We start from the raw sequence: 12,913 nt of genomic DNA, 5'->3' as shown, positions 1-12,913 counted from the left end.
TGTGCCCACAGGTCCAGCGAGGTCACAGCCCCCCTCCCTTGTCGAAGTCCTCATGTTAGCGGGCGGCCTCACCGATGCCACCACCAGCTGACCAGTTTCAGCCCCTAAACCAAAATCACAGGTTTGCACAAACACGTGTCACATTACGCAATCCACAAACAAACATCACAAACAAACATCCTAAGGAATGAGGTAGTGATGGATCAATTCATTTCATTCCACAAACTAAACAAAAAAGTGACGAATGAAAAAATAATGGGCTAGCTTAATCTCAAAACAAACACCTCAAAAATCTCCGTATAAAAATTTACCATAAATAGTTGGGATGCTACCACTCCACAAAAACGACGAAATACAAGCTCTCTCCCGAACACGGGCACTCTCCTCCCTCTGCACTTATATGGCTCTTTAACCAAACAAAAAACAGAGCAACTCCACTTTATTCTACTATTCAAACTAAACAACAAATAGAGTGGCTCTGTTCTGTTTAGCAGATGCAGAATAGAATGACTTCATTCTCAGAAACTAGAATTTGAGGGCTCTGATTTAAGAGCTACTGTTGGAAGAGAGCAAAAAAAAGTATCAGACCCTCAAACTAATAGTAGCAGGGACCCTGATTCAAGTGTTTCTGCTGGGGTTGCTCTACAGTTATACTTGCTCAGTTGTCCCGTGTATATTTCGTGAATGGAGTAAGATTGTGAATTCAACTTACTACACCGGAGATCAGAAAACCAGCATTCACCATCTATCACTATCAGCACTCATCTCGATAACATGAATAGATGACTTGTCCTAGCAAAACATGTAGCCGGAGAAAAGAAAACATACTGCTGCACACCCACGCATGCGAACAATCTACAGTATCAAACAATTCCATGACCGACAGCACTTACTAAAGACCCTTATAATAAAAGGGTGCCACTCAGAATGTGACCCCAGGTCGCTCTTCACACCATTGTCAATCCAGTGTCTGAACAAACTGAAATATTCGGAGCGCTAAAGCATAAGCTTTCCAGGGATCTTGGGCATTAAATCTGTCAATAACACTTTTGTTTCATGAACCAGTGCATCTATCTTCACTGTACTGTTTGTTGAAGTGTTGGCCATGCGACCTCCTCGTCATTGCTGTATCCACTGATAAGAAAATCAGTGCAGTTCCTCTGGCAACCTCGACTGTAAGGATTTCTGAAACGCCCATCAGGCCCTCGAAGATATGTGTAACGAGATCGATTTGCTGCCTCATTAGTTGTGATGTTCCGTGCTATCTGCAATAAATGGATGAAGCATAGGCCTTATCAAAACGTAACCATTGAAGCGAATATGCGGTGTGGGCATGTGCTCACTTCCATTTTTCTACTACTAGCAAACTGTGAGTTCAATGAAATTGTGAAGTGGTGTGTGGTTTCACAATGATAAAAACATACTCTCTAAACAGCAAAATTTCAAATCTTACGAGGCATAAAATAGAAACTGTATTCTCCTCTGCTATTCCCCCATGACCAAAGTAGCATAGAACATGAGACCACAATTTGATCATACAGCATAGAGACAAACAGAATGCTGCTCTGATTTCCTATGAGTGCTTATTGAAAATATGCAAACACTAACAAATCAGGCAGCAGTGATGCATGTTCCCCATTAGATAATTTACCTGTACTGCTTGTGCTCCAGTCAGAATAAGAGCTCCAGTTAACAAAAAGACATCAAGAAACATGAACAGTACAGCACCAGGATGCTTTGTCACCATAAAATGTATCCACGATTCTGAAGATGAGAGTATAACAGGCTCTGTCTGAAGTCCTGGTATTAAATGTCCTTGACTTGTTAGTACATCTTGAAGCAAAGAAAAACAAAGAAATGTTTTAAAACGTCCTTACTGTGGAATCCAACAGCAGCACCAAGAAAGGATGTAGCTATCCCCATCCAAAGAAACACAAAAAAGTCCCACTTATTTCGCTGCAACAAAAATATATATTAGTGGTTATTTCCTGTCCCAGTTTATAAGACGCCCATGTATACAAAAAAAAATGAAGTTTATAATATTTGTCAATAATTTGGTTAGCTTCTTACAGTACAAAATTGATACCATTAATGTTTTAACAACGTACTTTCCTATGATCATAATCTTGTAGTCATAAAACAACGCAATGTGAGATATATGAATGCTCAAATTAGGAGACCTGTATGGAAAATCTGTCAAAGTGTCAAAGAGCTGTGCAGAATACAAACATGTACAACATCACGATGAGGTTCAAATTGACGGTTTGGATACTTCTTGCAGTCAGATTTCAAAATAAAAAAACTCACAGCATTATTAGGTGAAATACTAAACATCAAGCAACTGTGTACTCCCATTAATGGCATTCTTCGAAAGAACGAAATTAGTATCCAATACTAGTGCCTAGCCAGAAAATATTTCCTAAAACAATTGAAACAGAAGAACAGGCACCCAAGCATAACAATAGAAAATTTTGGATGTGCAAATTAATGTGCATACCTTTCCAACACAGTTTGATATCCATGGGCAGTGATGGTCGAACTGCTCAACACAATGCTTACAAGTTGGACAATGTTTGGAGCGCATAGGTCGAATTATCTGGTAATATTATCCATTCAGTAATGATATAAAATTATAAACATAATGGAATTTATAGCCACAACAAGAGCAGATAACAAGACAACCACATATATGTGGTTTCATGTTTTGCTTCCGAGACAAAGTGCCATCTCCACAAGAGAAATACTAAAATAATATGAAAGACAAATGTGTTTGTTCCTGGTCTCCCTTGCACGCACGCGCTCACGCGCACACAACACCTTAGGCTGGAGGTATAAAAAAGTGTTGAGCACAGAAACCGCACACACAAACTAGTGCAGCAACTGAACTACTATCTCCTTTTTATTCCCTGGTGTATATACAAGTAGGGGTGAATGTTCACCAACTACAGAAGTACACTAGTACATGGGCTGATCTCAGCCCCAAGTATTCTACATGTCGGTCATGGCTGATGCAAGCCATTACTGGGTGGCCTATTGCCATACTGCTACAGTAGCAAAGATAGATAGATGGACAACAAAGAAAATAGCCTATTGCCAACTTCCTGCTGCAGCAAAACAACAGGAGAATGCAGAAGATTATCTTACAAAAGGGGGAAGAAATCACAGAATTGAAAATAATAATGAAGAGTTTGTTCCTATTACCTTGCAAGTAGGGCATAGCTGAGACCAATTGCCTGTCCAAGTAGAGGAATTGGTAAGATCAATTTCCATAAGTGGCTCCTGTAAATAAAGCGCTAATTGTCATATTTATCTACTGACAAAAAGAAAACTGTGCAAACAACTTTCTATGGTTTGACAGACCAAGTGGTGTTTAGTCAGTCTTCAAAATGTTCAGTACAGAACTTCAGTTGGTCACAATGACAAAAGGATAGGTGAAAATAGGCCGATGAACTGCTAGCTTCCATGTACTGTACTATAGCATGGTATAATGCTATCAACTACAAAATGAACATGTTTTATCTGTTCCTTGAAATGACACAGCAAGGTTCTATAAATATCGAAGCATTTGTAGAAACATCATCTTTGAACAACAGTGCTCGAAGATTTTTTTTTACCTTTGGGTCAATTCGCTTGGAATTTGCCTTGATGTAGCCAGGATTTTTTCTGTCAAAACAGCAAAAGAACACAAGCCTTAAGTATGGAACAGGGACACAGACAATAGGAGAACAAAACAGAGATTTCCACGGTAGCACGAATGCATCAAATGCATGGTCGAATCTCTTCCCGTGAGTATCATCGCAAATTCCTTTTTCCTAACAGTCAAATAGCCAATCATCTTTTAGTGGGTGTGTGTGTGTGTATAAACACACACACAAACACACATACATATTGAGCTATCATTATAGCCACTAAATGTGCAAGACTAAAACAACATAGCATGTCAGGAAATTGCAAAAGGTGCAGATAAATGATACGGCAAACAAATATGTAATGTAAGCTACCTGCTAACTCTGTAGAACATTACTTGTGATGCAAAGAAAAGTGATACAGCAGCCCAAGACCAAAGACCAGCAGTAGCAGTGATCCTAGAAAAATTAGGTGCTGCAGAGCAGAGATTTTATGATCAGGACTGATGATAAACAAGGATCCGTAATTCTGACAAACAAAAAAACTCCAAAACAATGCTCACCAAATACAATTGAGTTTAGGAACAGGATGAGGCAGATGACAAGATAAGCAAACAAGAAAGGGGCATATCCAATTTTCCTTGATTTTCCAGGGAAAAACTTATCTTCAAAGCTTACTTTTGTAGCATTAGACTACAAGCAGAGAAATTTCTTCTGTTAGTGGTGTTGAAAAGATCAGTACCTAAAATACACACTAAAGAACCAACTTCAGAACAAGGGAGGATAGAAAATTGATAGAAGAGGGGAAGAATACATCATTGAATACATGCCATTGCAATCATTTACAATAGCACACACCTAGATGAATAGGTGTATGAGCAGACTTAATGGTGGCATGCACTGTAATTTCTCATCTCAGGAGGAGAAAAAGGACAATTATTAATAGGTAAATAAAAATGCCAAAGAAAACGTACAAGGACATTGGAAAGATGTCGATGACCTTTTTCTGCTGCCAGTTGCACAGGAGTTAACCCACCACTATCCTTTAGTGTGAGCTCTTCCTTAGTACCAGTATGTACAAGAACTGTGCAAACCTCCAAATTTCCTCTTATGGCAGCCCAATGTAAAGGGGTACAACCTGCATGGCATCACAAAAAGAGCTTAAATATTCTATACCTAACTAACTGCCAAAGTGAAATAAAATAACAGAGCCACACTCACAGCCATCCATAATTTTGAGGGAATTAATTATCCATCCTAGATTTTTTTCCCATGGGGTATGAGGATGGCGATGTTAGTCTTGATGGGCAAGTGGTACCCAAGAAAGACACTTTTCGTTACTTAGGATCAATGCTTCAAAAGGAGGGAGACATCGAGGAGGATGTCAGTCATAGAATTAAAGCCGGATGGTTGAAGTGGCGACAAGCTGCGGGTGTCTTATGCGACCACCGGGTGCCACGCAAACTAAAAGGCAAATTCTACAGGACAGCAATCCGGCCGGCTATGTTGTATGGAGCAGAATGTTGGCCCACTAAAAGACGACATGTCCAACAACTAAGTGTGGCAGAGATGCGTATGTTGCGCTGGATATGTGGCCACACAAGGAGAGATCGAGTCCGGAATGATGATATACGAGAGAGAGTAGGAGTGGCGCCAATTGAGGAGAAGCTTATGCAACATCGCTTGAGATGGTTTGGACATATCCAACGAAGACCTGAAGAGGCACCAGTGCATATCGGAATAATTAGGCGTCCCGAAAATGTGAAGAGAGGTAGAGGTCGACCAACTTTGACGTGGACAGAGGCTGTGAAGAGAGACCTGAAGGAGTGGAATATTGACAAAGAGCTCGCCGCAGATAGGAAGGGGTGGAAGTGTGCAATTCACGTGCCAGAACCCTGATTGATAGTTTCGCTTTTCCTCCTTAATCGTTTGACCTTTTCTTGTGTCCATTTTAGATCTTGCTGGTCCTTGTGGGTTTTATCTCTTTTATGTGTTTCCCCGTTTCGTTGTTTTCGGTTCTCCTTTGCCTTTGTTTCCCTTTTCTGTTCTTTGGGGGTTGAGCTCTGAGGTTTTCATACGGGGTTTCATCTCTAGCCTACCCCAACGTGCTTGGGACAAAAAGGCTTTGTTGTTGTTGTTGTTGTTGTTGTTGTTGGGAGCATACCACACACAAATAAAAAAGTAGATGTTCTTAAAAATATTCTGACAATCACTGAACCTTGCCAAATATACCGTTCTTATTGTTCATAGAATAAGAAAAATTGTGGAAAAGAAGAGGCGTATGAAGTAGCCAAAAGATATAATTAAATACCACAGAGAAGAGACAGGTACCATTTTTGTCTTGCCTTACTTGATTAGCATCCATAAATAGCAGTAATCTGATTGTATCTGCATTTCCTTTGTAGGCAGCCCTGTAATGTTATAGAATATATAAGGTTACATTACATCAAACATGGACATGTAGATAAAAGTATCCAATGAGTGGAAGTCTCAACACAGAAGTTTGGTAGACAGTAAATTAACTGACTCTTCAGGACTGTGGTTCCAGTCCTTCAATCATACAACTGAGTGCACAGCACTATATCACACACATGCACAACAGCACAAAGACAATTTCTGAGTGAATCCATTACCGTGAGAACAATTTGAGACACGATTTGAAAAGAATATAGAAAATCCTATTAAACTGTATGCTGCATTTTCAGGGTGACATTGATACCAGAACCTGGGAAAACATGCATTCGAAAAGTAGAGGATCAATCAATAATCATGTACCAGTGCAAAGCGCTCCTCCCATCAATGTCCAAAGCATCAAAATCTGCACCGTACTTTGAGATGATGTGATGCAAGAATGCTGTTTGGCCATACTGAGATGCAACGTGGACTGCCTGACAGAATAATCAAAGCAGGGAACAGTCAAACAGAAGATTCCGCTTCAACCATATAGATGATTTGCCTGTGGTTAGGAACTGAACATATAATCTTTTTCACCAGCAATAAAGGAAAGCTGAAAACATGGTTATAGAGGCAGCAAGTCAAGGTGTGGCGACTAACTACCGCCTTGCGCTTAAGTGACTAAAGCGTGAGGCGAATCAACACCTAAATTAATAAAAAACTAAAAACAGCAGCATAGAGCAGTAGGTGAACAAAAAAGAAAAGGAAAAAAGAAAAAGAAAGGGGCCTGGTAAGAAGTGGGCTGGCCCAGCCCACCAGGCAGCTCATGTGCTCCTCGCCTCCTCCCCCACCTGGTGTGGCTTTGTTAAACTCCAAATCCCGACCCCCTTCAGTGTCGCCGCTTCTTCTCTCACGCGTTCTCCACTGCTATTCCGCCTCCACCCAAGTGCCTGCTCTGCTTCCCTCCGCTCCTCTCCAGGTGCGCTGCTCTGCTTCCCTCTCCGGATGTGCTGGTCTGCTCTTCCCTCCGCCCCTCTGCTTCCCCTTCCTCTCTGGTCAGTGCTCTCAAATTGACAGACGAAGCCGTCCCCTTCCAGATCAAGCAATTCATGAGTGGGAGATGGAAGAGATCTAGCCAGCAGAAGAAAAATCAAGCAGGCCACCAGCAGAATCGATGAGGAGACAGCGGAATCTAGGGGGCATAGGCATGCGAATAAGGCGACGAGGCATCACCTAACCCCTGAGGTGACCTTCGACCGCTCTGGCGCTTAAGCACCGCTTAAGTGATGCCTTAATAACAATGGCTGAAAAGGTGCTCCAAAGATGAGCTATCCAACCTAAAAGCAAAATTCCGAATGATGTGCTGTAAAACTGTATTCTGTAATAGCATATATTTATTATTTTTCTATTCAGTCCATTTTCTTCCCTTTCAGCACAAACAGAAAAATTAATCTGCAATTGGTTCTGTTGCAAATGATTTATTATTAAACAAAATGGCAGGCTGCTACTTCATGAGAGAATGCTTAGTTGGAAGTTGGGACCAACGAGTACTCATGTATTTTTTCTACTGGATTTTCTAGATTGTCATCAATGGTGAAACACAGTGACCGTACACCTGATTCGGCAAAACCAGACAATCAACGCAATCCTGCATTTTTTTAATGGTCAAACAAACGTGGTAAACCTCTAAAACCCATCCCCGCAGGCTATCGCAAAACGACCATGGTAGCCTCACCAATCAGATACTAAGGGGCTGATTGGTTCAAGGCCAATAGGCCACGATTTGACCAAGCTTGATTTCAAATTAAAGTTACACTATACAACAAAATTTTCATCTACATAGTTTATTTGACCATGCCTAAGTTATATATAAGTAATTTATTGTTTAGCTAATGGTCAGATATTGACCAAAGTTTGGCCTCGGCACCTAAGGCCTTGAACAAATCAGCCCCCAAACCCAACACAAACACAGGGACAACAAAATTAAAATTCGATTTGTAAATCAAGAAAGACAAGGGTGCCGCATTACCCGGAAGCCATTGACGTCGGCGGCCTCGACCCTCGCTCCGTGCTCCATCAGCACGTCAGCCACGGAAGTGGACCCACGCACGGCCGCCCAGTGCAGCGCCGTCTGCCGCGCGTGGTCCGTCGCATTAACGTCGCCACCGTGCTGCGGAAACCGAGCAATCCCATCATCAGCGAAGCTATAAGGTGAGCACGAGATGCTGGAATGAATAAGCGCCGATTCGAAGCAGCGAGGAAGCAGGATAGCGGCATGGACGGAGGCTGAGGCGCGGGGTGGGGGGAAGCCGAGTCCGAGCCCGACCTCGACGATGTAGAGCGCGACGTGGGGGTAGTTGTTGAGCGCGGCCCACTGGAGCGCGTGGTAGCCGTTGCCGTCGGGCTCCCTGAGCGCGGTGGCGGCTCCCCCCTGCTCCACGAAACCGCGGAGCCGCTCCAGGTCCCCATACGCCGCCGCAGAGTACACGTCCACCACGGGGTCCGGCTCCCCCGCGCCTTGCTGCTGCTGCCGCCGCCGCTCCTCGTCCTCGTCCCGCCTGCCGCCTTCGGATACCACCTCGATCTCCGCCATGAGCCCCGGACGGAGGAAGGTGGGGAGCGGGGAAGCTAGGGTTGGAGGCTTGGAGCAGGATCAGCCGCGCTTCCTTCGAGGCGACGCGATGGGAGAGGGTTGGAACGGTGGTCAAGGGGCTGACGAAGGGGTGGAAATTTTGGTTGGGAACAACGACCACCGACAAAGGGACGGACAGCACCCGACGAACCGGGAGAAATTTGCAAGTCCGGCTTCGACGAATTGGAGGATTAGGAGAGAGATTCTCCGTTATAAAAAACTATAGGACAACTCACACTCTAAAATAGACATGACTACTCTATTATCAGGTAACATCGAGGATTAAACTAATGATACTCACGTCGTCTCTACATCTATTACCCTTCTCCCTATTCTCGCTACCAGACACGCACCCTAGCCGCCGCCGTTCTTTCCTCTTGCTGCGCAACCCTAACCGCGGCACCCTAGGTGCCTCACTCAAATCCCAGAGATGGATTGAACTGCTCCGGTCGTCGCTGTTGCAGAAGCTGTTGATGCTACTCGTGCTGCGGTTGTTGCAGCTGCGGAGGCCAGATGTGCGGCGTTGGTTGCTGAGAAGGAGGCACGTGCGGCTGTTGAATCTGCCACTATTGCAGCCGATAAGGTTCAACTTGTCGTCTCTGCTGTGAAGTATAGAAGATTTGTTGAAGATGACTCCATGGTGGAATCATTGGTGACTGATTTTCTTTCTCTCTTATTTTGCTGCATAGGGTTTAGGGCTGCTGTTCATTCAAATTAGGGTTAGTTCTTCACAAGCATGGTAACTTAGTCATCCACTTGACCAACAACTAGTTTAATATGTACAGGAACATGTTGATTTGAAGTATCACGTTAGCATCAAGAACTTACTCCGATATGTCATTCAAGAGATGAGGAGGCAATCTTCACTTTTACATACCATTAATAGGCTGTGTTGTAGCATCCCAGGAGTTGAAGGGGGTAAGGTTGTAAAACTTGCTGGCCATTTGAAGGAAGTGTGAAAGAGTCTCGAGAAGACTTCAAATGTGTGTGAAGAAGATCTGGACAACAAATGTCCTGGTTGGGACCTTGATCATCCCCTTCAGATGTTGAAGACCACTCTAACCCTTCTCATGTTGAGGACCAAGTGGATGGATATGTGTCAGAAGATCCGGAGCTGTGGGAAATGGTTTTTTAAGACATGAAGTGGGAGGAGAACAAAGTGGTTGTCTCTTTGTTCGAGCATTGTCGTATTATGGGCTACGACTACGACCAGATTTATGATCGTACTGTTTAAGTTGCCAAGACTACTAGTATGTTTCTTCTGTGGTTCTATCTTTTGTGGTCATGAGATGAACTTGTAACCAGTTTGTGTCATGAGATGAACTTCTAACCAGATATGAAGACTTTTGTGATGTCAAGACTATGTACTTGTAACATCTCTCTGTGATGTGGTTGTGTTTATGTAAGACTATCTATGTATTCAAGACTATCTATGTAGTTAGTTGTTTTCAGTTAATGTATCAATGTGTTCAGTTAATGTATCAGTGCGTTATGGTAATGTTCAGATTCTGGGAACTGTTTCTAGGAACTCCATGCCAGAACTGTTTTCCAGTTCAGATTCTGGGAACTACTTCTAACCAGTTAGTTGTTTTCAGTCAATGGTCTCATGTAACCTGGCAGCAAGCACGCACGCCAGAACTGTTTTCCAGACAGCAAGCACGCCAGGTTCCCAGACAGCAAGGACGCCAGAACTGTTTTCCAGTTCAGATTATGGGAACTACACGCCAGAACTGTTTTTTAGTTCAGATTCTGGGAACTACTTCTAACCAGTTAGTTGTTTTCTGGGAACTACTTGTTTTCCAGACAGCAAGCACGCCAGTATATTCTGGGAACTTGTAAGTTAATGAGCTCATGTAACTTGGCAGCAAGCGCACATGGTTTCCCATACAGCAAGCACGCCAGAAATGTTTTCCCAGACAGCAAGCACGCTAGGTTCTGGGAAAACAATCAGACAGCTACATCGCCCAGCACATATTCTAGGAAAGAAACAGTTCAGCAAGCAGTTTGTTTCTGAGAAACAATCAGTTCAGTTTCAGTAGCTAGGAACAAACATAGAAACAAACAGTTCAGTTTTAGTAGCTGGGAACAAACAGACACACATAGCACTCCTACTGCCTTTTGTAAGTGCAATCAACCCTAATTGAGGGTTTTGGTGATTAAATGATAAAACAAACAGAGATTCTAACAAGTTTGCTCCTAACATGTACACAGTTATTCTACAGACAGGAGAAGCACAGATCTTATGAGTACGCAAATATAAAAGCACAGCGAATTAAAATTCTACATCATATGGCGTGCTCCAAGTGCTTGGAAACAACAACAGTTTACTTTTTCTAGTTCTTGAGTTATAGAAATCGTCGTTCAATTAAGAGGGATCCGCAATAAGTTAAGTTATGCAATGAGCTCAGTTCAAATTACTTCAAATCCTCTAAGAGAATACTTTTCTAGATCTTGAATGTCCTTGGAAAAACCACTCTTACTCCCCACAAAAAGTTCCACCTTGGTTCACTTCTGTTTTCTTAAAACTTGCTCTTCAGTTTCAAATACCGGTTCAACCGGTTTCTGTACTGTTCATTCTGCCACCTCTGTCCTGCCAGTCTGACAGTCAAAAGCTATCAAAAAAGTCGTGTGCAGAGTTTTTCGAAAATCGGTTCAACCGGATTTGGGCCCGGCTCAACCGATTTTGAGTCCAGTCGAGTCTCCGGCTGAGTAGCTCAGTGAACCGAGAACTCCCTGGTGGAAACCGATTCAACCGGTTTAAGGACCAATTCAACCGATTTTTGGTCCACTTCTCCCAACGGCTGCCAGCTTTTGGGGGATCCTTTAAATACCCCCCACACTCTCTCTCTCTTCATTCACTTTGGCCCTTCCATGATTTCTTGGTTGACTAACCTCCAAACAAAGGCATTCAATTCACCTCTCACACCCAAAATTGCATCCCCTTCAATCATTTTAAGGATCCTTGGTGTGAGGTGAAGTCGATCTAACACACTGTTGATTTCATCTTGATTCTCCTATTCTCTTCATTCTTGAGCTCATTGCAAACTTAACCTTGTGCGGATTTGTTACTCTTGGAACCTTGCGTTCCTTGACGGTTAGAGGTTGTTTGGGAGTCTCCAAATTTGTGGACGACCCCAAGAAGTTTATATCACCCGCTCTTTGAGCAAATTTGAGAAGAGATTGCCTTGACCTTGGTGGTCGGCTTGTGGAGGATTAGGGTTGGAAAAGACCTAGCCCTTTGTGGGCTCCTCAACGAGGAGTAGGACACCTTTGTGGTGGTTGCCGAACCTCGGGTTAAATCGTATGTTCTTGTGTGTTCTTCATAAGTGCTTTATTTGGTTGGTTAGTTCATATATGATTATATTGTGTGCAAATCCTGTGAAAGCAATTCACACTGATTTGTCGTCTATTCGAGTGGATTTTCTCTAGGGCAAGTCTTTAGCAAAATCTTTCACTACTTCGTCACATTTGTTTAACGGTTTATATAATCTAAGTTGAGCAGGTTCAAACTTGTTCAGTTGTAAACAAAATCAACTGAACCGGTTTGCACCAGTGCAACTTGAATTTGACACTATCTCGAAGTTTTTAGTGGAAAATTTCAGGTGTAGCCTATTCACCCCCCTCTAGGCTACTTTCAATTGGTATCAGAACTTCGTACCTCGTTTTACGCTTAACCGCGTGAGGAAACGATCATGTCTACTCAAAGGGACCATGTGGATCCTCTTCTCGAATAAATCCCCGTCACATCTTCCGGTGAGGAAGTGGACCCCAAGGTCCTCGACCTCGCCATGAAGATTGCCAAGAAGATGTTCCTCAAAATGAAAGAGGAAGATGCTAAGAAAAGGGCCAAAGAAGAAGAATCAAGAAGAAAGGTCGAAGAAGACAAAGGAAAGGGAAAAATTGAATACAATGATGACCTAGTGGAACTTTTGGTGTCAAAGGTGATGAGCAAGGTAAGTCTCAACACCGAAGGATCATCTACCAAAAGTAAAGGTAACGAGTTCAGCAAAGTTCAATTTGATTATTCTAGAAATTTTATTCCCAACTTCTCTTCCGCCCCACTTGGAAAGTTACCAACTCTTAGTGAGTTGAACTATGACGAGTGGGCCGATAAGATGAAGTCGCATTTAATCGGTGTACATCCTAGTCTTTGGGAGATTGTCAATATAGGTATGTATAAGCCCGTCCAAGGAGAAGAGATGACTCCGGAAATGATGCAAGAAGTTCACCGCAATGCTCAAGCCGTGAGCATAATAAAAGG

At 42.9% G+C, this 12,913-nt stretch overlaps 1 protein-coding gene and 2 long non-coding RNA genes across 5 annotated transcripts; 2 read left to right on the top strand and 1 right to left on the bottom strand.

Moving 5' to 3' along the window:
- Nucleotides 1–651: 651 nt before the first annotated feature.
- On the bottom strand, nucleotides 652–9,479 carry LOC100382571 (uncharacterized). Of its 2 annotated transcripts, XM_008670130.3 has the most exons (13): nucleotides 8,347–9,479; nucleotides 8,050–8,190; nucleotides 6,402–6,514; nucleotides 5,958–6,037; nucleotides 4,601–4,764; nucleotides 4,190–4,319; nucleotides 4,002–4,101; nucleotides 3,615–3,663; nucleotides 3,202–3,279; nucleotides 2,498–2,596; nucleotides 1,878–1,956; nucleotides 1,652–1,800; nucleotides 652–1,265 (listed from the first exon to the last, which is right to left on the bottom strand). In XM_008670130.3, the coding sequence occupies exons 1-13, from the start codon at nucleotides 8,611–8,613 to the stop codon at nucleotides 1,077–1,079; spliced, it is 1,638 nt and encodes a 545-aa protein (XP_008668352.1). In that variant the 5' UTR covers nucleotides 8,614–9,479; the 3' UTR covers nucleotides 652–1,076. The 2 variants fall into 2 exon arrangements, with proteins under 2 accessions (XP_008668352.1, NP_001168774.1); NM_001175303.1 differs by lacking the exons at nucleotides 652–1,265; nucleotides 1,652–1,800; nucleotides 1,878–1,956; nucleotides 2,498–2,596 and adding an exon at nucleotides 2,874–3,101 and having other exon boundaries at nucleotides 8,347–8,733.
- Nucleotides 6,548–7,494, top strand: LOC103648058 (uncharacterized). 2 transcript variants are annotated; one of them, XR_563212.3, is made up of 2 exons: nucleotides 6,548–6,999; nucleotides 7,118–7,480. It is a non-coding gene; the product is annotated as an uncharacterized lncRNA (long non-coding RNA). The 2 variants fall into 2 exon arrangements; XR_563213.3 differs by having other exon boundaries at nucleotides 6,864–7,033; nucleotides 7,118–7,494.
- Nucleotides 8,824–10,150, top strand: LOC103648057 (uncharacterized). The gene is made up of 2 exons (XR_002267445.2): nucleotides 8,824–9,304; nucleotides 9,438–10,150. It is a non-coding gene; the product is annotated as an uncharacterized lncRNA (long non-coding RNA).
- Nucleotides 10,151–12,913: the final 2,763 nt, after the last annotated feature.

Source organism: Zea mays, chromosome 2, assembly GCF_902167145.1.
Source record: "Zea mays cultivar B73 chromosome 2, Zm-B73-REFERENCE-NAM-5.0, whole genome shotgun sequence".
Classification (NCBI taxonomy): domain Eukaryota; kingdom Viridiplantae; phylum Streptophyta; class Magnoliopsida; order Poales; family Poaceae; genus Zea; species Zea mays.
The sequence above is the reverse complement of the archived record's forward strand: the minus strand, read 5'-3'. Positions and strand labels throughout refer to the sequence as shown.

Coding starts and splice junctions, on each gene's coding strand:
- LOC100382571 (XM_008670130.3), bottom strand. CDS start 8,613: ATGGCGGAGATCGAGGTGGTATCCGAAGGCGGCAGGCGGGACGAGGAC. Junction 6,515..8,049: donor CCGACGTCAATGGCTTCCGG/GTAATGCGGCAC, acceptor TTATTCTGTCAG/GCAGTCCACGTTGCATCTCA. Junction 4,765..5,957: donor AGTAAGGCAAGACAAAAATG/GTACCTGTCTCT, acceptor GATGCCATGCAG/GTTGTACCCCTTTACATTGG.